This window comes from Lontra canadensis, unplaced genomic scaffold, assembly GCF_010015895.1.
Source record: "Lontra canadensis isolate GAN:19392208 unplaced genomic scaffold, GSC_riverotter_1.0 scaffold10, whole genome shotgun sequence".
Classification (NCBI taxonomy): Eukaryota; Metazoa; Chordata; class Mammalia; order Carnivora; family Mustelidae; genus Lontra; species Lontra canadensis.
Window position 1 is genome coordinate 1,013,762 of NW_022631004.1, and position 23,790 is coordinate 1,037,551.

The window sequence follows — 23,790 nt, forward strand, 5'->3', positions numbered from 1 at the left end:
TTATAAATAGTAGAGTCCAGACTCAAACCTAGTACTTCCTGATTTCCAAGCCCACACAATTTTCCTAAAATAATGCTACCTTTTGTCTTGCCTTAAAGTTTGGAGTTTTAAACACATTGTTGCCGATTTTACCCTAAAATTTATTTTAAGTTTTAGGTGTTCTGTTCTTAACTGGATATACAACCAGCTGCACTGCAATACAGCCATAATTAGCTTGTCTTCATGATGATACTTAAAGGTAATAAGTAATAATTGTGGAGTCTATAGTATAGGGAGATGGCACAGGAGTAGGTGATAAATGACATAAAGTCTAGTTCTAGATGTGCCACTTAATATAAATAGTTAACATTATAGTTCTTCTTTTTTTTTTTTAGATTTTATTTATTTATTTGACAGACAGAGATCACAAGTAGGAGAGAGGCAGGCAGAGAGAGAGAGAGGAGGAAGCAGGCTCCCCGCTGAGCAGAGAGTCTGATGTGGGGCTTGATCCCAGAACCCTGAGATCATGACCTGAGCCAAAGGCAGAGGCTTTAACCCACTGAGCCACCCAGGGGCCCCAGCATTATAGTTCTTTAATGTAACTTTGGGAAGTCCATTAACTGATTGAGTAATTGCAAATTTAGCAATAGCAAGCCCCATTCTTCCAATCTTTTGAGAGTGATTCATATGAAACATATAAAAACATTGTAAAATATTATAAACCTAATACATACTCACTAATTAGCCAGCTACATGTATGATGATAAACTATTTTAAAATCAATTTGATAAATTAAGTTGCTAACAAATTTTTCTCCAAATAGTATTTTAAAAAATGTTACTTCCACAAAGTTCCCTAAAAATTAAAACCATCCTTCAAATGACAAACTACTGATCTTTTTAAAATAATATGAATAAAAATATTGACAGAATTAAGTGTTACAACATGTCAACATTTATATTCAAAGATGTAGTCATTCACATGCCATTCACAGGGTTTACAGAACACTAGAAAAATAAAACCTAGGGGATAAAAGGAAGCTTAGAAATCATTCTTTGCAACTTTCTCATTTTAAAGATCAGAAATTAGAAAGCAAATGTTCTTAATTAAATTTTACACAAAGTTTCAGTAAGTAAAAAGAATTCCATTCTTTCTCTAGTAGCAGCAGCAATTTCCTTAAAAATTCTAACTTGAGGTTGCAATGAACAATCAAGGAAATAACCCAGTCTCCAGCAATAATGACGATCCAGGACTGGGTCTTCTCCAGATCTGGAGAAGCCTCAGAATTTGTAATCAAATGAGATAGATATGAATTCTGGTTCTTATTCCAAATAGCTAAATGATCATTGAACATCAGTTTTCCTTCACATTGTAATGGGAGCAATGAAAGTAATAAAAATGGGAGCAAAATAAAAGCAACAAAAATGAAAATTAGTATTGAGAATTGAGTGAAATAAAAGCTAAATGGTTATGGTATGTAGTAAGTATTCAACAAATCACAGTGGTTTGTTTTGTTTTGTTTTGTTTTTTGGACTCTTGAAAATGATGCTTTAACAAAATGAACTAAATTAGTTGTTTTGCAATTAAGCCATTAATAAATTAACAGAAACTACATGGTATCTTGAAAAACAACAAGTTTAGTATCTGGGAGATCTGAATGCTAATTACAATTGCATTTATCAATATTTGTGGAAACTGAGCAAATCAAAACCCAAATTATTCCCAGTTTCTCCATGTCGCATTTAGCAACAATCTCACTCCCCTTACAAACTTCGAAATATTTTTTTTATGTGTAAAGCTCAAATGAAACAATGTATGAGAAAATGCTAGGAAAATGTTCCTACATAAAGAAGTCAAATTACTGTCAATAAACAAGAGTAAATGTAAATTATAACTTAAATAAAATCAAGCATAGCTTCCTCAAAAATAAGCAAATATCAAATAAATCTGTCTGCTTGTATTTGAATGAAAATCATACTCAAAATTCTATTCTTCCATTCTAGACTTTTATTCAGTCCTTTAATTAGATATATCAAATGTATTAATAAATATGTCAAAATAACAGATGTATTTGCTGCTTGTAGAGCATTGAGTTAAAAGAACAAAAACAGGAAAAATAAAATAAAATAATAATAATAATAATAATAGCAATAATAAAATAAAAATTAAAAAATAGAATAAGGATAAGGAATTATGTAACTTTTTTTTTTTTTTTTTTTTTTTACCTGAAGCTCAAAATGGTCTAGGACAGGTGCATTCGTTGGAGAGTTTGTGAAAAGTAGAAAGTACAGGGATCCATGCTCTCAGCTAATGATGTTGTGGGTAGGGTATGGGGCTAGTTATACAAAATGTCCCCACCTGATTTTGATGTGTCTTGATTGTACTATCCCTAATCTACCAACATATCGGAAATTAACATGTAGGAAGAAAAAATATCCATATTTAAGAGCTTTTCATACTTAAAACCTCCTCCAAAAAATAAAATAATAAATTCCTAAAATCAAAAAGACTTAGGCTATTCTATAATCAAAAATAATAAACTGATTCTGAACATGCATGCAGATTTTCTAGATAAAATAGAAAAATAATTGGTCATTTATTTCCGGAAATTTGAAAATGTTACAGACTGAAATACCTAAGGGGCAAATAAACTATGCAAATAAATGATGTTTGGATGTGGAGCAAAAGGGCTTCTCATTTACTGCTAGAGAGAATGCAAAATGGTACAGCCACTTTGGAAGACACTTGGGCAGTTTCTTACATAAATAAACATACTCTTACCATATGTTTCAGCAATCACACTTCTTGGTATTTATCCAATTGAGTTGAAAACTTATGCCCACCAAAAACCAAAAAAAAAAAAACAGAAAACAAAAACAAACAAACAAAAAAACCCTGTGCTCAGTTGTTTATAGCAGCTGTATTCATAATTGCCAAAACAAGAAAAACCAAGAAGTCTTTCAGTAGGTGCATGAATAAATAAATTGTGGTACATCCGGATAATGGAATATTATTCAATGCTAAAACGAAATGAGTTATTGATCCATGGAAATACATGGAGGAAATTTAAATGCATACTGGAAGTGAATGAAGTCAGTCTGAAAAGGCTACACATTGCATGATTCCAATTCTGTAACATTCTGTATCAGGCAAAGCTATAGAGACAGTAAAAATATCAGTGATTACCAAGGGTTAGGGGAAGGGAAGGATGAATTGGCAAGGCAGTAAATGTACTCTGTATAATCCCATAATGATAGACTCATGTCTCTATACATTTGTAAACCTATAGAATGTATAGTAACATCAAGAATGAACCATGATGCAAACGAGGGACACTGGGTGATAAAGATGGGTCTGTGTAGGTTCATCATTCTGGTGGGAGGTGTTAATAATGGGGGAGATCATGCAAGTGTGTGGGAATCTCTGTACTTTCTGCTCAATTTTTCTATTAGTTTAAAGTGGCTCTGAAAAAGAAAGTCTGTTAAAAAGAGCCTTTGCTGGGGTGCCTGGGTGGCTCAGTTGGTTGGGCAGCTGCCTTCGGCTCAGGTCATGATCTTAGGGTCCAGCCCTCCAGCCCGGTGTTCAGGCTCCCTGCTCAGCAGAGAACCTGCTTTTCCCTCTCTGTCTGCTTGCCACACTACCTACTTGTGCTGTCTATCTCTCTGTCAAATGAATAAATCTTTAAAAAAAGGAGCCTTAATAATATTTTTATTGTGTAAAGTTAAAAAATGAAAAGTAATAAATCAAGGGAGACTTTCTGATATTACTCTTTTAAAAAGTCCTTTTTTAAAATTGTATAAAATTGAGTTTTATGTTAACAACTGGAAAAGCTGGAAAAACAAAACCTGACTTATTGATTCCAACACTGGTATTCTTTTTTACCATGCCGTATATATTACTTATAAATCTAAGACATTTCATTGCATTAGTTATAAAATTGTAATGTATGTTATTTAATATAATAAAGTAACAGTTTGTTTAACCTGAAGTCTTGAAAATTACAAATTCCTTCAAATGTGCCAAGGAAGATAATTTTTCATAAAAACTCTCAAAATAAATATTGTTTAACAGTATTAAGCCCAACAATTTACATGACCACTCTGATTATTGAAATATTGTATAGAAGGAAAAAACTATTATGGCAGGACAAAAACATTGTTTTCAAATGCACTACTTTTAAGTAGTGAAAGTTTACTAATTGTCTTCAGAAGAAATATGAGAGAAAAGGAAAAATACTGAACATTTCAAATATTATTGTATGCATAGATTTTACATACTTTTTTATCTAGTTTCACAGCTTTGTAAATAGGAATCTACTCATTTTGTTGAAAAGAAAACAACTCTAGAATGATTAGATGACTTGCATAAAGTAATACAGCTTTTATTACCATAATTGTGATTTAAACTAGTCTAGATAATCCAATCAAATGCCCACTCAACTATCCTGCCTATCAACCATTTATTTTAGTTATCTCAATGCAATATTAGAGCACAGAAGAGGAGAAACCAGTAGAATTATCAAGAAATATGCTAAGAGGAGATAAAAAATATCTAGAGCTAAGTAGCAAATTTACTAATCTATTTCAAAATTCTAATCAAAATCTTTCATTAACTTTAAAATCAATCAATTGAAAGTCTTCTAGCAAGAGTACCATACTAGCTACTTTCACATAAGTTCACATAATCTCACATAAATTCACATAATTTTCATGTAGAAGGATGAATTTACTCACTCTTGATCAAGGATATGGGAATAAGAATTGGACACAAGAAAACAGATTTCAATTTAAGAAGCAACTTTCAAGTAATGACTTCTACATAAAGATGGAATAGCCTATCCATGTACAAAATCAAACTGGACATCAGAGACAGTTAAAAGGCAAAATTTCCTTAACGTATAAGTGACTGGGCCAAAATTGCCTCTAACTTTCAATATCAATACTTTAATATACTAAAAACATGTATATTTCTTTTCCACATTTCATATAAAGGAGTGTGGTAAGAAGTGTGGCCAGGATATTTCAGTAAAAGGAGAGGGCGACAAAGCATGAAAAACTGTGGACTCTGAGAAACAAACTGAGGGTTTTGGTGAGAAGGGGGTTTGGGTCAGCCTGGTACTGGGTATTAAGGAGGGCACGTATTGCAAGGAGCACTGGGTGTGCTGCATAAACAATGAATCTTGGAACACTAAAAAAATAAAATAAAAAAAGATAAATTTAAAAAAATCTTAAAAAAAAAAGAAAAGAAAAGTAACTTCTAAGAAGGTAAACTTCAGAAGCTTTTGTACATCTTTGAAATACATTCTTGTCTCACAGATATGCTTAAGTTATTCCCAAGTGATGAAAATGCACCCCAAAATGTACTTATTAGATAACAATTCTATAACTGAGTTTAAAAATCTATATTCCTCCATTCTGAAAATTAGAATACAAGTTACAAACACCTCCTTTCCTCTGTAGTGGAGCAATTCTAAATGTGATCCAATGTGTACCTGATGGTTGATATTTTAGCTACCCATGTTCCCCTGTGTCATTCCTACCATGTTTTTTTATGAAAAAGATGTATCTCTGAGTGGAGACACAGACCAAAGATGTGCATACAGATGAGCTAAATCTAAAGCCATATTGCATAATGAAGGAGCAAATGAGCTTCTAATCCACTGATAGCAAGGTTTCAAACCCAACTACAACACTTTTGTCACTTTTAACACCTCTCAATTTCAGTTTCCTCTGAAAATTAAGAAACATATTTACCTTTTAAGATTAGTACAGTGATTATCTTATTTATATACCTGACACAGAGGAAGTACTTGTTCAATGGAAACGATGATTTTGTTTCTGGGTATCTCCTTGATACCCACAATCCATACTCAAACCTTTTTAGCACTTGCTTCTGGCATCAGATCTGAAAAGGTGACTAGGTTATTTAAAATTCCCTGACATTTGTGATTGCCTTCAAAGAAACAGCCATCTCAACAAAAAATCTATTTGTACTACAAAACAGAATCACTAAGGAGAATTATTATAAGGTGTCGCTTATACTCTGTGATTTTCAACTGTATCTGCATAAAATAATAAACTGTAGAGTTTAAAAGACAAACACATTTAAACTCATTAGGATGAATATTATTAAAACACACACACACACACATACACACACACACCCCGAAACAAGTGTTGTGACGATGTGGGGAAATTGGAACTCTTCTGTATTTCTGGTGGGCATGTAAAATGGTACAGCCACAATGGAGAATGATATGGTGGTTCCACAAGTAATTAAACATAGAATTACTATGTGATCCAACAATTCCACTTATAAGTATATATTTAAAAGAATTGAAAGCAGAGATTCAAATAGACATCTGTATGTCAATATTCATAGTTACATCTCTACAATAACCAAAATGTGGAAGCAACCGAAGTAACCATCAATGTATGAATAGAAAAAAAAAATGTAGTGTATACTTACAATAGAATATGACTTAGCTTTTAAAAAGAAGGGAATTCTGACATTCTACAACATGGATGAGCCCTGTGGTCATAAGCTAAGTAAAATAAGTCACAAAAGGACACATTCTCTATGATTCCACTTCTAGGACATACTTAGAATAGTCAAATTCATAGAGATGGGAGGTAGAATGCTGTGTACCAAGAACTGGGAAGAGAGGAAAATGGATTTAATCGGTAGAGTGTTTTAGTTTGGGAAGATGAAAAGTGTTCTGGAGAGAGAAAGTGGTGGTAATTTTGCAAAAATGTGAATTAATACCACTGACCTATACACATAAATATGGTCAAAATAGTAAAGTTTATGCTATATATATTTTATTATAACTCTTAAAAATTAACATACACACACACACACATACAAAGACATACACGAAGTACCCAGAATCTACCCCAGATTAGTAACTGTGCTTTTTATAAGAATGCTTAGTAAATTTCATGTGTTGGCAGGAATGAACATCAATTTCTTAACCAGCGGAAGTTTCCTATTAAAAATATGACCTCCTGGGGCGCCTGGGTGGCTCAATGGGTTAAAGCCTCTGCCTTTGGCTCGGGTCATGATCCCAGAGTCCTGGGATCGAGCCCCATGTCGGGCTCTCTGCTTGGTGGGGAGCCTGCTTCCCCCCACCCTCACCCCGCATGCCTCTCTGCCTACTTGTGATCTCCATCTGTCAAATAAATAAATAAAATCTTTAAAAAAATATATGACTTCCTATATAGCTACTGTTTTTTTCTTCAGTCTTCACAATACTTATTACTATGTTAACAAAGTATGAGATAAAAATCTTATTTCTTAAAATCTGAGCACCTTTAAGGTATATGTAATCAATTTCTTGCTCTATAAATTTGATTCACAATTTAGTAACATAAGGTCATTGAAAAGAAATAAATATAATTTGCCTTCTTACATATGTATGTAAGCTACTGTGATATGAACCAAATGAAGTATTATTGATCTTGATTTTATCTTGTAAATTAAAAATGCAAACCTTTATGCAGTATTTATTATTCAATGGAGAAAATAGCACTGACAGAATAGAGCAATGTAAGATTCCTGATTTCTACATTTTATGGAATACTCCTATATTTGTTTTCCTAGATTGTGGGGGTAAAACAAGTTAAATACCATTCTCAAAAAAAAACAAAATTGAGTAAGAAGAGAAAATACATTTCTCAGTTATATGCCCTATGTAGTTGTTATGTCCTAAACCTGACAGAACAAATGAAGTGGCACTGTTCATTTCTAGGTTGAATATTAATTTTTTTGTGTGATTTTCTAGAAGGCTTCTATGAGCCAAGGCTGCCACCATGAATGATATAACTAATGTAGGATGCAAACTGACACAGCTATTAGCACTTGAATATCTAACAAGTAATTTGTCCAAAATGATACAAAAATACTAAATCAATTCTTGTGAGTTGATCAAATAATGATTCAGATCAAATTGCAGTTCAGAATTTACATTTTAAATGATTGAAAGCATTTTTAGAAAATATTGTGATCATATAATTATCTTTGCATATTGTCCCCACTGAATTTCAATTCTGAGAATACCAATTTTTCCACTAGAAAAATGCCAAAAGGCCCCAAGTACTGACACAAAGCAGCATTATGATACTACCATGCCCCTATTGTGAAGCATGGATCAGATCTATCTATTGTTTCAGACTACTATCAATAAATACCATCCTAGAACATTAAAAAAAAAATCCTCATGTAGACAAGTGAAAATTAAAGTCATCTGGGAGAGAGCCACTACCTCCATTTTGCAATACACATGTACTGTGTCTTTAAAAGTATGGTAGTATAGTTTACAAAGGGAAAGATAATTCGGGGGTGTGTTTTCTCAAACACTAGTTTTACTCAGTTTCAAAAATAATTACAGCCATAATACAATGAACAGCTCTGTTCATTGAAGGGAGTAAAAGCTCCAGAGGAAATCTCAATAGCTTTTCCTTTGTAGCCAGAAACTGATTCAAAGGGACATGTCAGGATCTGATTGTTGGTATATGTGAGGTGTTTTGCAAAGGGTGATAAAATTTATGGGAATCAAATAAAGCTCTACGAACTGATCTTGAAGAAAGAGGAAAAAATGTGTAACTATAACGCTTAGCATCCCACTGTCTTTTCAAAGAGCTCAGTCTTTATTCTCACTTCCCACCTATCCTTGCAAGAATGGAGAAAGAGCGCATCGGTAATATAAAATATTACCGATATATCGATATTATCGATAAAATGTGCACATGAGCGCATGTCTCTCTCCTGCCTAGACTCAGCAGTTTGAGTTTAGCAATGGCCTCCTAGCACACCACTTTCCGAGGAACTTTTGTTGAATTACATGCCACCAATGAGCCAGAAGAATCCAGGCTGCTCCTCGCACAGCGGTCCAGATTTAAGAAGAGAGCCCCTCAGATTTAAGAAGAGAGCCCCTGACTGGTTTGCTGTGAAAGGGCTGAAGGATCCTGATCTAAGCCACAGGCACAATCCTCTCCCTTCTTTCCATACCTCAGAAATCCACCTCAGCAGGAGAAACATATCAATAAAGTGAAATTGATTTGTCTTGAAATCCCTCCATCTATTTAAATTTAGCTGCTTTACTATTAGTCTATTGATTATAATTCACTGCCATAGAGAATACCAAGTGGAACCACTCCAAGCTGGATTGGATAAAAAAATTAGGAAAATATATACAAAATATATTTTGCTTCCAACTATTTCATCTCAGGGGACTTGACTATCCTATCACGGAGAAAAAGAATTTTTGAATAAAAGGTATTCCTTGTACAGATAGCACTTTAGAACCTGTAGATTCTCTAAACAACTGACAGGAATTCTTGTTAAAAAATTTCAGTAACTTATCTATTATAAAACAAATTAATCCATAACCAAAAACAAGGCAAGGGTAATGAAATGAAAAGAAAAAAAAAAAAGTGTTGTTTTTTTTTTTTTTAAGCTACAGCCTATCTATTTAAAGTCTTTATTAAATTGTTTAAAATATTTATCATGCTACCACTCCAGGTTCATCCATGCATTTCCCCTTTAACTTTGTCATAGTAAACATTAAATTTTCATGTCATATTCAAGAAGATGCATCTCCTCATTAATATTCTTTGTCAATTCCTGTGTGTCAACTCATGATTAGCCACACTAATGAACAGACGTAATGACGTAATAGCACAGAAAATTCTACGTGGAGAAATAAAAAGAAATTCATTTTTGGCATCAGTATGCTTTCCTTTATTATAAAGCAGATTTTACCATCACTAAAATGGTTTTACTGAAATTTACTTGAAACTACTATATTTTCCCAAAACTCTTACTATTTTACTGGTAAACCAAAAAAACAAAAACAATGTAAAAACATTTTGATTTATGAAAAGAAAACTCACAAGATGAAAAATTTGTCACAGTTAAACCACAAGTTATATAAACTTTATCTCAACAATCAATGAGTTTTAACTAGAAGAAAGCTTATACGTGCAAATATGTGTGTCTATGCATGTGCAAATTATGTATATGCTTATGTATGTATGCATGTGCACATTTATGCATACATGTAGAAAGGGTCTAGCAATGAGAAACTGCACCATTTCTGTCATGAAACATTACTTTTTTCATTAGTAGTCCTTTAATTTCTGCATATTTTGAGGACCATTGTGTGGAAAAGAAAGCAAGATATAATTTAAAATTTATCTGGTAAAAATTGTATAAGTATCAGCATAAAAAACATAATGCTAAAAAAATGTAAAACTAAGGCAACTTTTTCTTCATTCTTTTCAAGAAATATGCAAACATCCCCCAAAAAGAAACTGCAGAAAATCAATGTATACTAATATGTGATATGGATGTCCATATAGCATGAAAATATATTAAAAATTATAAATACTTCTAAAAAGTTATAGATTACTGTAATCAGATTTTGAAAATGGTACTTAACAGAAGATTCTTTCATCATAAAAAAACCAAGAAGCATTAGAAATCAGCTTATCTCAAGTCTCTTCTATCCAAGTGATACACACTGTCTATGTAATTCAAGACTAGAGGAGAACAGGATAATTTTTCTCACTCCTCAGTATGGTCTACCAATGGGTTAGATAATATAACTCAAAGCCAAAACAAATACAAAACAAATACATGCATCTCAATCTATTTTTTTTCCCATTTTCCTTTTTTTTCTTTTGATACTAAACTTTCCCATACATGTTTATCAACTGCATATGTTTAATCAACTAAAACCTTGGGTCTGATAATCTACAAAATATTATTTAAAATATAGAAGCACAGCTACTAGCTCTATCTCTAACGTTCACTCAAACAAACATTTATTTTTAAAACAGAAACGTCAAAATACCACTAATACATCGATTTGTTTTAATGCTATAATATGAGCAAGAGTGTCACATAGTATTTAGGAAATTGCACTGGGGGGTCAGATTGCCTGGATCCAAATTCTGACTCTGCCACTTTATAGGAACATGACCTTGAGTAGGAATTTAAGCTTAAGTGCTTCACCTTCCTCATCTACTTGACGGGGTTATTGTCATCTATTTGGCAGGTTATTGTAAACTCATATGTTGAATACTTAGAAAAGTGAGGGAATATAGGGCATTCTAACTATTAGCTATTATTATGTCATGAGCTTCTCTTTGATAAATATGATATTTTTGACAAACTAGTAGGTTAAAAACTTCTTTGAAAATTAAACTAAGTCAATCTTACCAGGGTTTGGAAACCTCCTTATAGCAATCTTTTTTTTTTTCTTCATTTTTTTAACAGGAGATCAATTGTAGTTCAACAAATTATCACACACAGACACACACACACAAAACCCAAACCATCTTCATTGCAATTGGATGTGTACTAAGTATGGCAAATTTAAGTGTTAACATCCATTTCACAGATAATTCTGTTTCTTTCAAGGTTTATGATTCCATCATAAAAATTCATTTCCCAAGGAAGTTTGCAAATATATCTCGGTCTGTATGTCATTGTTTTTTTATTGCCTGTTTTTTAGTACATTTGGCTTGACTTATATTATTAGTGAAATAAAAAATACTTTTTTAGAATTGTAAAATGCAGATTCCACAAATAAATACTCTGGGTAATCACAGTGAAATCACATGATGTATAGCAGAAAAAATTAATAGTAAAAGAAAGATTGGATGTGAATGACTGTTTCAGACTTAAGGCAAATATCAATGTTGGGGACATACCAAAATTCCCTAAGATTTGGGGACATACCAAAATTCCCTAAGATTCTCTTAATAACATATTACAACTAATTTTTAAAAATGATTTCTGTTTTTAAATGGTCCTACTTCAGGAAGTAATATCTGTTGTAAGGTTATTATAGTCAATGTAAAGTAGAAACTTCTTTTGTACCAGACTTAAAAAGGATGAGTCTCTGATTCTAATAATGTAGAATTTAGCAAACAAATCTGTTTAATTACTTACATAATTATGATTGCATTGCACTTGAAGCTTCCATTTCACATCTTCCTTTCTCGTGCATCTTTCCTGCTTCTCCTTCTCAAGTAAATAACCAGAAGTACAAACTGGGTATGGAGGTGAAACCTTCATATTATATAGGACTTTCCCTTTTGGGTCTTACTAAGACCTGAGCTGAGTAGAATTATCAGGCTATGCTGTTTTAAATGAAAGCTTTTATTAACTGAAACACAGACTGCAAAGTCATTTGTTTTGAAATTTTGCACAAATGAATCTATGTCCTACTGAATGCACTTGAGTGTATTACAAAACTGGATGAAGAGATTTGGATCAGCTAACAAAAATGGGCAGGATAAAGTTCAGAAGCCCAAATTAGTAATCTAAGCTATGTATCTAAAAATAAAAGACCTTCTGACATAATCATGATATCTAATTCACTTGTTACTGACTACACTATTCTGTAATGAAATTAATTATTGTATAAACTTTTCCATTACCTAAAGATGCTCTTCTACTTAGTATTTTAAGAATCTAACCAACAATAAATATCATGCTGAACATATAGTGATTATAAATATGTAAAGTTTTTTTATTTTAAAACAATTAGATTCTTACCCTGGTCGAAGGCTTTTCCTGGACTCCAAGTGTGGAAATAATCATCCTGAGGAGGAAAAGAATGTGAATTGAGTGTATATGAGTAATTAAATTATAAAGACTCTTATAAAATCTAGAATAAAATATGAAATACAGAAGCTGAATACAAACCTCTACTTCCTGTAATGGCAAGCAGCAAATTATAAAATAAATAAATAAATAAATAAATAAATAAAAAATAAAAAAGGAACAAGAGAAAAACAATAGTTATCAAAAGGGAACACATTTACATGTTATACACATGTTTTTCAGTAAGTGTGTTCATTTTCATTGCAAGTCAATGTTTAACAATTTAATTATATTTGGTTGTCACTTCACCTAAATATTATAAAACAATACTTTCAATTGCAATTCAATATGTAATAGAACATGCAGATAATTACCCTAAGCTAGTAAGCTACAAAAGTATCTTACCAATTTCCAGTTATGCAACTTCATTTTCCACTAGTACATTTCAATAGTAAATCGATAAAGCAGCAAAAATACCAAGTGAGTCTGCTTTAGCCTACATAGTATAAATAGACTTCATGCAAATCTGCCACATGATAATTGAATATCTAAGGAGTTCATCAAAATGCAATTATTGGAAACTTGAAAAAAAATGTACACCTAATTAAAACTTGCCTAAAATTTAAATATTAAATATGGAAAAGAATCATTACAATATACTTACTATATGTACATTTAATAAACATGACTATACAACACTAAGGTGGGGCAATGTGTACTTAAAAGATTTTTTAAAAAGCCAAACATATTGACCAACTCAATTGTGTTTACTTAAAAGCCTTGTAGACAAACTACACATATATATTTTATGGTAGATAAAACAGATTTAACTGTTCAAATTAGTAAGCTATATCATATTTTATGGTCAATAAAACACATTTAACTGTTGAAATTAATAAGCTATTTTCACTATAATAAGAAAGAGTGGTACATCATGGTGAGGCTCCTTGACTAAACATTTCTAAACTCCACACTCTTAAACCCACTAAAGTCAATGCATTGGAAATCTAAGAACCCAGGAATCTAAAAAAGTTAGGTGGAGATTCTTTTAAAATTTTATTTATTTATTTATTTATTAAGATTCATTTATTTACTTGACAGACAGAGATCACAAGCAGGCAGAGAGAGAGAGAGGAAGGGAAGCAGGTCTCTGGCTGAGCAGGGAGCCTGATGTGGGGCTCAATCCCAGGACCCTGGGATCATGACCAGAGCCGAAGGCAGAGGCTTTAACCCACTGAGCCACCCAGGCACCTCAGGTGAAGATTCTTTCTAACCTCTTTGCTAAAACCCCCGTTTGACAAAAAAGAAAATGTAGCACCTTTTAATTATGGAAATAAATACACTTCCTAACTAACTTATTCAAAAATTTTAAATTGTTGCAAAAGCTCTTCTTTATTGTGACTAATCACTCATCACCACCTTCTATATTCCCACCTTACCAATTTCAGATGAAAGAAAAAGAAGAAAAAACAAAAGAAAAACTTCAGAAATCATCTCTGTCCATCTTGCATTTAGGTTGGAATAGGGTTATGTTAAGAGAGTGGCATTTATGGCAGTCTACACTGACAGGTTATACAATAAATTATCTAGGATCAGATGAAGGGACGATAACACCACTGGATCATTAAATAAATACTGATTGCTTAGGCTCTTTTAAAAATATCTTTGTAAAAAAATTATAGAATAAGGGGCTCCTGGGTGGCTCAGATGGTTGGGCATCTGCCTTCAGCTCAGGTCGTGATCCCAGGTTCCTGGAATCGAGTCCCACATCAGGCTCCTGCTCAGCAGAGAGTCTGCTTTCTCTTCTGCCTCTCTGCCCTTCTTGTGCCCTCTCTCTCTCTCAAATGAATAAATAAAAATCTTTAAAAAAATTATAGAACTATAGAATCCTTGGAAAATTAAGCTTTCAAATTAAATTCCTCCACTCCAAGTCTCAAAACTTTGGCTGAACATCATAATACGCTCATTTAATAAGTTTTTTTTTTTTTTTTTAAGTACATTTCAACTGTGTGGGGATGATGACTTGTACTCATTCAAAGCATGGAGAGGAGTTTGAAGTTCTCCTTGAAGCATATCGAAACAAGAAAAAACACAAAACTAAACTAAACTAAATTAAACTAGACAATGAGAATGAGTGGTATATTTAGAGACACGAGACTTAAATTTAAGTCTGACTTTACCACTTATTAGCTGTATTACTTTAGAAAATGATATAAATTGGGGCTTCTGGGTGGCTCAGTCAGTTAGCCATCTACCTTCAGCTCAGATCATGATCTCAGGGTCCTGGGATGAGTTCCACATCAGGCTTCCTGCTCTATGGGGAGTCTACTTCTCCCTCTCTCTGACCCTCTCTGCTGCCCATGTTTGCTCACTCACTCTCTCTCTCTCTCAAATAAATAAAATCTAAGAAAAAAGAAAGAAAGAAAGAAAGAAAGAAAGAAAGAAAGAAAGAAAGAAAGAAAGAAAGAAAGAAAGAGGAGGAAAATGATGTAAACCTCAGATCCTGTGACTAAAGTTGGGGGAAAAAAATTGCCTGCCTGACTGACAAAGGTGCTGTGGGGAGTAGTTATAAAAAATGTAAATATCCACACAATATTTGACATAAAGAAGCTGCTGAAACATACTTGCTAATTGGAAGCACCAGGTTTATTTATCTCTGTTAGTATCTCTGAGCAACATCACCATTGGACAACCTTTCATTACTGCTAACAAAGTTCTTTAGTTTTTTTCTGGTTGCTTAGAAAAGAACTATGAACTCCTCATAACATTTTTGAAAGGAATGCCCTCCAAAATATCAAACATTAGCTGTAGTGAACTTTTTTTTAAAAAACCTACCATTTATGATTGAGTTAATGCAAGAAGGCAAGTTTTCTGCTACCACCGTAGACCCTTCTGAAGTAGCAGAGCTATCAGTAACATCCCCCAAGAAGACGCGGTGAGTTTTCTCTGCCACAGTGCCTACATCCATATAAATATCAAACTGAAGTAAGGGAAGGAATAGATCTGAGACTCACATCATTAGCACTGAAGCTCAACAATGTGAAAGCAACATGTGTGATGCAACACACAGTGTTTGAAATACCCAGCATCTGTACAGATGAGCAGGAATTAAGTGGAGTAGATAGATAAATGATGCATAGGTAGACAGAGGTAGAATATAGTCTTAACCATATTTAAATAACTTCCTTCAGAATAACACAATCATCACACCTGTCAAATGGCTAAAGTCAAAAACATAAAAAAACAAGTGTTGGCAAAGATGTGAAGAAAAGGGCACCCTCATGCACTGTTGGTGGGAATGCCAACTGGTGCAGCCACTGGAGAAAGATTTAAAAATAGAACTACCCTACAATCCAGTAATTGTGCTACTGGGTATTTACCCAAATAATATAAAACCACAAATTTGAAAAGATATATGTACCTCTATTTTATTGCAGTATTACCTACAATAGCCTAATAATGGAAGCAACCCAAGTGTCCATTGATAGATGAATGGATAAAGAAGATGTGGTATATATACACAATGGAATACTAGTCAGTTATATAAAAAAGAATGAAATCTTGCCATTTGCAACAACATGGATGGAGCTAGAGAGTATAATGTGAAGCAAAATAAGTCAATAAGAGAAAGACAAATATACAATTTCACTTATATGTAGAATTTAAACAAATGAACTAAGAAACAATGAAACAAATGAACAATGGGACAAAAAAAAGGGAGAGAGAAAGACAAACCAAGAAACAGATTCTTAACCACAGAGAACAAACTGATGGTCACCAGAGGGGGGGTGGATAGGGGAAATAGGTGAAAGGGATTTAGAGTGTATATCACGATAAGCACTGAGAAATGTATAGACTTGAATCACTATATTGTACACTATATTGACACTATTATAGCATTGTATGTTAAGCATACTAGAATTAAAATTAAAAACTTAATTTAAAAAGTAACCATTTTGATATTATTTGAAGTACGCCATATTCTAAGATTGCTTTACAAATAAGAAATATAAATCTTGGGGAAAAATAGAGTAACACACTCATGTTGGGTTAGTTTGGGGCCATAGCAATCTAAAAAATTATAATGTAAACCATGAACCTAATTCTTTTGGATAAGAGCAATGTCAATGTCTGGCCATTGTGGGGATCTGACATAGTTTAGAAAAGCAAATTAGCTAGCCTATTAACTATTTTTAGATATTTTTCTTTTTGTTCTCACATCACTCGATTTTTTTTTTCTGAAAATTGTTTCACCTCATTAAACCTTAGGAATTTTGCCAGAGTAAGAGATAAAAGTATTTTCACATAAGTGTTCATTCAGGCACAATTTCTTTTGTCTCAAAAGCTTTGTGTGAATATTGGTTGTTCTCAAGCTTCAATTTAGATAAAAAATAAGCCAACCTGGGATTTAGAAAACAACTGCAAGAAATGCCTGCAGTTGGAGAAATTCAGGCTCAGAGGACACAAACACATCGGAATTAGGGAGAGTGTTTCTGGCTCCTAGTCCTCTTCATGGGAGGAGAGCCTGGGCCAAAAGTCTCACGCTGAGGGATTGCATTTATTCCCAAGGAGCAAGTAGATCAGCAAAAGGTTGATATTTAGGGGAAATACAAAAGACAGGAAGATCCCTAACTTTTAACCTTTTGACAACAATTTTGTTTTTTGATTCCAATCTCTAGAATCAAAGAGAGGGGAGTATAATAAGTGATCGCTCCACTTATTGACAAAAACTTTGTCAGCCTTTTTATATGTCCACAGAAGTAAAGACACTATGATGACAATCATGTGAATCTGTGCCAAGGAGGAGAAAGATAAATTTCCTAGGATTTCTGTATTTTGTGATTATGTTGCCCAAACCCTCTTGTACAAAACTGCAGAATTTCCCTAGCAGGAACTCTTATTGCTTACTGTGTTTCAATAGCTAAGCCAAATCATGATGCACTGCTAGTTCTATAAGCTAAAAAATAGCAATGGAAATCTGCTTTTTTTTTTTTGAAATATGCTATATATTATGACAAACTCATTTACACATTTCACCATATGATAGGAAGAATGCCTTGTCTAATAGTTAAGCCAGCATATTTCAAATAAGGGGAAACCTCCCTTATTTGTAGAGAAACACTTAAAACATGATTAGATCATAAGATAGAGTAAGTAAGCTTTGTCTAGATATAAAGGAATTATCTATTGAGACAAACTATCAGCTTCAGGCCCCAAATGTTGCATTTATTACCCAAGTACCACTCATTTTTCTAAGTGATGTCGTAGGACCCTGAAAGAATTCATTTATAACACTTTGGTGAGTCCTTTATTTTTTAGAAAACACTTTATGCTCCCTGACTCACCACAGATTAAACATATAAATAAAATGAATTGTGTGAAAGGGCAGTGCCATTGAGCAAATTCCTCAACTGTCTCTGAAAATCTCTGCAAACTGAAGTTAAACTCCCTCCTTGATACATAAAACTTGTAATTCATTAATATCAGGGAAAATGCAAAAAAAAAGTACTTTGTCCTAATAAGTAAAAAATAAGGGCTTTTAAATACTGGGAATCTTCATTATAAGTATAAGGACACTAACTAACACACGTAAAGAAATTGAGTAAAACAGTGGCTTAAAGTCACTGCTCTCTTACCCTGTACCGGGAGCTGTTCAAAGCACTTTATTCTGAGCATCTGTAAGGGGTAAGTGTTTCTAACATCACTCCTATTTTACAAATGAGGAAAACGAAGCAGAGAGACTTAGTAATCTACTCAAGCTTACACAGCAGGTTAGAAATAGAGGTGGGATTTGAACCCCGGAAGTAGGGCCCAGAGCCTGTATGCTTAAACATTTACCCATACCACAAATCAGCAACTAAGGCACATGGGCCAGGCTCCACCTCTGTTTTATAACTGAAGCGTTAGTGGAACACAGCCACAACCATCTTTTGGCTCAGGGGCTTCCCACAGCAGAGAGGAGTAGTTACGACTGAGACCAGAGGCCAAGAAGTGGGAAGTCCTGCCAAGCTGGTCTTCTGCTGAGAAAGACCCCTGTACTACTATTCTATACTGTGCTGCCGCCCATAAAAGAACATTTATTTAAAAATGAGAAAACAGGGGCACCTGGGTGGCTCAGTGGGTTAAAGCCTCTGCCTTCAGCTCAGGTCACGATCCCAGGGTCCTGGGATCAAGCCCCGCATCGGGCTCTCTGCTCAGCAGGGAGCCTGCTTCCTCCTCTCTCTCTGCCTGCCTCTCTGCCTACTTGTGATCTCTGTCTGTCAAATAAATAAATAAAATCTTAAAAAAAAAAGAAAGAAAGAAAAAAAATGAGAAAACAGGGGCGCCTGGGTGGTTCAGTGGGTTAAGCCTCTGCCTTTGGCTCAGGTCATGATCTCAGGGTCCTGGGATCGAGCCCCAAATCGGGTTCTCTGCTGAGCAGCAAGCCTGTTTCTCCCTCTCACTCTGCCTGCTGTTCTGCCAACTTGTGATCTCTGTCTCTGTCAGATAAAAAAAAAAAAAAAATCTTTAAAAATAAATAAAAACAGATAAAAATAAAAATGAGAAAACAATATTTAATAGGATACCTATTTCCGCAAGGGAAACAAAATTTTTTGAAGAAGAAAAAGTGTTTATGGTGTTTAATGTTCTGGATCTGTGTGACTCATTCCTCAAATCTCAAAGCTTATAAATTTTCCAAGTATTTCATTTCCTCCTTCTGATCATAAATATATCATCTAGCTTTGGATAAAATCTAAAGGTGAGTGGTCTATATTTTCAGCACAAGAAATCAAGATATATAATTCGGAAGCAAGTAAGAATATGATTCTCAAAATCTTTAGATACGTTATATTAAAAAAAGTGTTTTAGGAACAGGTTGCAAATGTGTTTTCTATATGACATCATGATTCTTGATTAAAGTGGAAACCAAGGGGCACATGGGGGGCTCAGTGGATTGAGCCTCTGCCTTTGGCTCAGATCATGGTCTCAGGGTCCTGGAATTGAGCCCAATGTCAGGGCTTTCAGCTCAGTGGGGAGCCTGCTTCCTCTTTTCCCTCTGCCTGCCTCTCTGCCTACTGTGATTCTCTCTCTCTGTCAAATAAATAAATAAAATATTAAAAAATATAAAGAAAAATCAAGCAAGTTTAAAAAAAAATAAAGTGGAAACCAAGGAATAAATTAAAGTAAAAAAATGCCTGTAGGTATTATAAAAGTGCTTCTAATTCTAGAACACTTCTCAGATTAGTAAACTGAAACTACAGTTATTGTACTTATTGGAGCAAAATAGTAAAATATTAATAGTAAAATAGTAGCCAATAATATACATAATAAAATATTAACATTCCTTATTTACTTCATATTCTTTTGGTATCTATAACAGCACTTTCTAAGTATTCATAATTTGTGATTAAAAAACTACTTACCTAAATATTGAATGTAGTACAAATATGAGAATTGTTCACCATACCAAATGTAAATAAAAATAAATTTATATAATGTAAAAATGTTAAACACATATTATCAGTCTGATATAAATCCTTAGCATATATAGTCAATGCCAATGTAATACTATTCAAAATATAAGCTAAATATTGTGCAAAATAAAGTTAATCATAAATGAAAGCAAACTATTACTTTTAGAATGTGTTATCTTAAGAAACAAAATGTGTTAGTTACTTCATTTTTATTGAGTCAAGAGTATATACTTCTGTGCTTTCTCTTTCACAGAAAAAATAAGCTCTTCAGACTAAGTAGTAGGAACAATATCTATAAATTAACTCCAGTTACTTCATCTAGGTCCTTTATCATGGATAAAGGATACCTTTTTGAAAATATCTGTGAATACCTTTTTGAAAATATCTATTTTTTTAAAATATCTATTTTTAAACACAAACTGGAAGCTGTTTTGCTCACTTAGAATTTTCATTTTTGTTTTGAAGGCATTTTTTAAATTTGTTTTTAGCTATTGTTATCATTTATTTCATCATATATACATGGAGAGTCTAATGCATAGGTGCTATTATCTATAGTAAGAATGTTTACATTCATAGCTCACTGGTTTGCAAAATCTTGGACCTAAAGTACGATTTATTCTGGCTTTACCAGCTTTGCTTTGTGATTATTATCTTCTCTTTCCTTTTCAGGATTACAGAGACAGAAAACTTTCAAAAAAACCATGGCTTTGTTCAATTTAAAAATTTAGTGTAATGCATATGTCTTGGGGTTTGTCCCGATATTTAAGTTTTAGATTTCAGATGTCTTAAAAAACACTGATGTAACAATACCACCAAAAAGTCAACCTAGTAGTTTAAAAAAAAAAAAAAATAGTCCAATATACCAGAGAGTTAGAGTGAGTAGTAAAAAATTATATGGAAAATGGTAGCTAAAAAAAAGTCCCCAGGAATCCAAATGACTCCCTGCCCACTGGGGGATTACCTCCTCCCTTCTTTTCAAAGAGGGGCATATTAACGGTCTATGGGTACTAAATTATGCCACCATTAAGTGTCTGTTTTTTGCAACAGTTTCCAAAAGTCACGAATCTCTCATAAGGCTGCCTTTAGGATGCCAACCAGGGCTGCTTCTCTTCCAAAGGTCTGACCAAGGGAGGATCATTTGATCTTTCACATAGTTCTTTGCCAAGTTTTCTTTCTTTCCTAACTTTTGGACCAAGAGCTTCAGCGAGAGAAGATGTCTACTAGAGAAGGTGTCAATTTTAAAGCTAACTTCGGAATGGCAGCCCATCACTGTTGTATCATTTTATTTCTTGGAAGTGAGTCCCTAAGCCCAGCCCAAATATCAGGTATGGGGATCCCTGGGGGCCCCTCTGAGAGGTGTTAAAACACAGTGGCGTCTGGAAACTCTTTTCCTCATTTGACACTTCCTTATTCTAGTGTCAACATTTTCAAGAAAAGGAATTTCAAATCTCATTCGTTCTTTAATTTCAGGATCTGATAAACCTCACTTTGTATGAATGTACTACATAGCAATGCTTCAAAAACTATCTGTCGTAAAGAATCTGTTTTATTTTTCCAAATCTGCTATGGAACAAACCTTTCAAGTAGTTCCTCTTACTGTCTTTTACAAAAGACAGTAAGACAGTAAGAGGAATTACCTGAAAGATGAAATAAAAACAGACACATAAAATACGAGCATAAATTCAATACTATTGAAGTTAGTATAATTTTTTTTTTCCTCTCAGATTGCTAGGGCATTTGTTTCAATCCTTACTCCCTCTTTCTGTACCTCCTGCACACAGTTTGCGGACCAGCATCCATCCGTGGGCCATACACCTTGCACAACATTGATTGCTGTAATATGGGAGATGCAGTTAGACACGTTTCCTAAACTTCATGCATCTGTTTGCATTTTTTTTCTGATAAAATGGTGTGAATCTAATGAATAATAAAATACCACAATGCTAAATTTCTGAAAATTTTTAGCTAATTTGGTAGTTGTAAAAAATTACATTACAATAATATTTTTCCTTATGACAGAGATAAAATCAGTAACGATATTTTGCTCCTTTTTTAATTTTATTTTTTCAACGTTCCAAGATTCATTGTTTATGGACCACACCCAGTGCTCTATGCAATACATGCCCTCCTTAATACCCTCCACCAGGCTCACCCAACCCTTACCCACCTCCCCTCCAAAACCCTCAGTTTGTTTCTCAGAATTCACAGTCTCTCATGCTTCGTCTCCCCCTCTTACTTCCCCCAATTCACTTTTCCTTTCCTTCTCCTAATATCTTCAGTGTTATTCCTTATGCTCCACAAATAACTGAAACCTTATGATAATTAACTCTCTCTGCTTTTTTTCTAATGTGCTTGTGATTTAGGACACACATCAGTTCATTCTCTCTTCCCTTAGACTATATTTGTCAAAAAGTAAGAACTATCAACAAATGTAACCATGGGAAAATGAGTTTGCACATTAAAACTTACATTAAAATAAATCACAGTAAAATTTTATGACACAGGTAATCTTAAAAAGACTTGTGCATTTTATAGCTTTAATTATAATAAACTATGCACAATAGAAAACTTTAAATCACTCTTAAAGTACACATGATAGGAACCAATACAAAAATTATAATCTACATGACTGCTAATAGACTCTTCCACAATAAGAAATCTACAGAATAAACAATTTTTTAAAACAGCTCAAGCTGCTTTTATGAGGTGTCTGTTAATTAATTAAACTCACGTCTCACTGTGAGACTTTTTTCGCATTAGCACTCTAATAGATAAAGTATATAATTAGGAAGTCAGAAAAGGGTGACTTCAGATACCAGCAGCCAAAAATTAAAAACTTTAAATTTATAATTTTTAATAATGTAGATTACTATTTTACACCTTTTTAGCACCCTACCAACAAGGACCAAATTACCATAGTTATATCAAGTCCACACAAAAGAGACTAAAATAAAATCTGACACTTAACATGTAAGAGTATGCACTGAATTGAGTTGATATTCAGGAAATTGCATTAAAATATATCCGTCAAAATCAAAAGAAAAAACAAAAAGTATGGTTGAAATTCACCTCCTTCATTATATATTAAACAAGCCACTAAATGATATATACACTTTAACTAATAAAATATGATAATCCCCTGTATTTAATTAATTTTTTATTTGTTCTTGTTTTTGTTTTTGTTTTTTGTTTATTTCTTTTCATTATTCCAGAATTCATTTTTTATGTATCACACCCAATGCTCAGTGCAATACATGCCTTCTTTAATACCCACCAACAAGCTCATCCAACCTCCCACCCACTACCTCCAAACCCTCAGTTTGTTTCTCAGAGTCCACAGTCTCTCATTGTTTGTCTCCCTCTCCAATTTCCCCCAACTCACTTCTCCTCTCCATCTCCCCATGTCCTCCATGTTATTCCTTATGCTCCACAAGTAAATGAAACCATATGATAACTGACTCTCTCTGCTTGACTTGTGTCTCCAAAGGCAAAGGAAACAAAAGTGGAAATGAACTTTTGGGACTTCATCAAGATCAAAACCTTCTGCACAGCAAAGGAAACAGTCTACAAAACAAAGAGGCAACCCACAGAATGGGAGAAGATATTCACAAATGACACTACAGACAAAAGGCTGATATCCAAGATCTATAAAGAACTCCTCAAACTCAACACACACAAAACAGATAACCACATTAAAAAATGGGCAGAAGACCTGAACAGATACTTCTCCAAAGAAGACATA

At 33.5% G+C, this 23,790-nt stretch overlaps 1 protein-coding gene across 4 annotated transcripts in view; it reads right to left on the reverse strand.

Moving 5' to 3' along the window:
• SPOCK3 (SPARC (osteonectin), cwcv and kazal like domains proteoglycan 3) overlaps positions 1 to 23,790 on the reverse strand; it is a 469,574-nt gene that overhangs the window by 300,905 nt on the left and 144,879 nt on the right. For 2 of the 4 annotated variants that reach the window (XM_032855450.1, XM_032855449.1), the window contains exons 3-4: positions 12,697 to 12,705; positions 12,547 to 12,592 (exon numbers count right to left, since the gene is read on the reverse strand). In XM_032855450.1, coding sequence (XP_032711341.1) covers positions 12,547 to 12,592; positions 12,697 to 12,705 — 55 coding nt within the window. The remainder of the gene's footprint in view (positions 1 to 12,546; positions 12,593 to 12,696; positions 12,706 to 23,790) is intronic. The other 2 variants (XM_032855451.1, XM_032855452.1) reach the window with 1 other exon arrangement.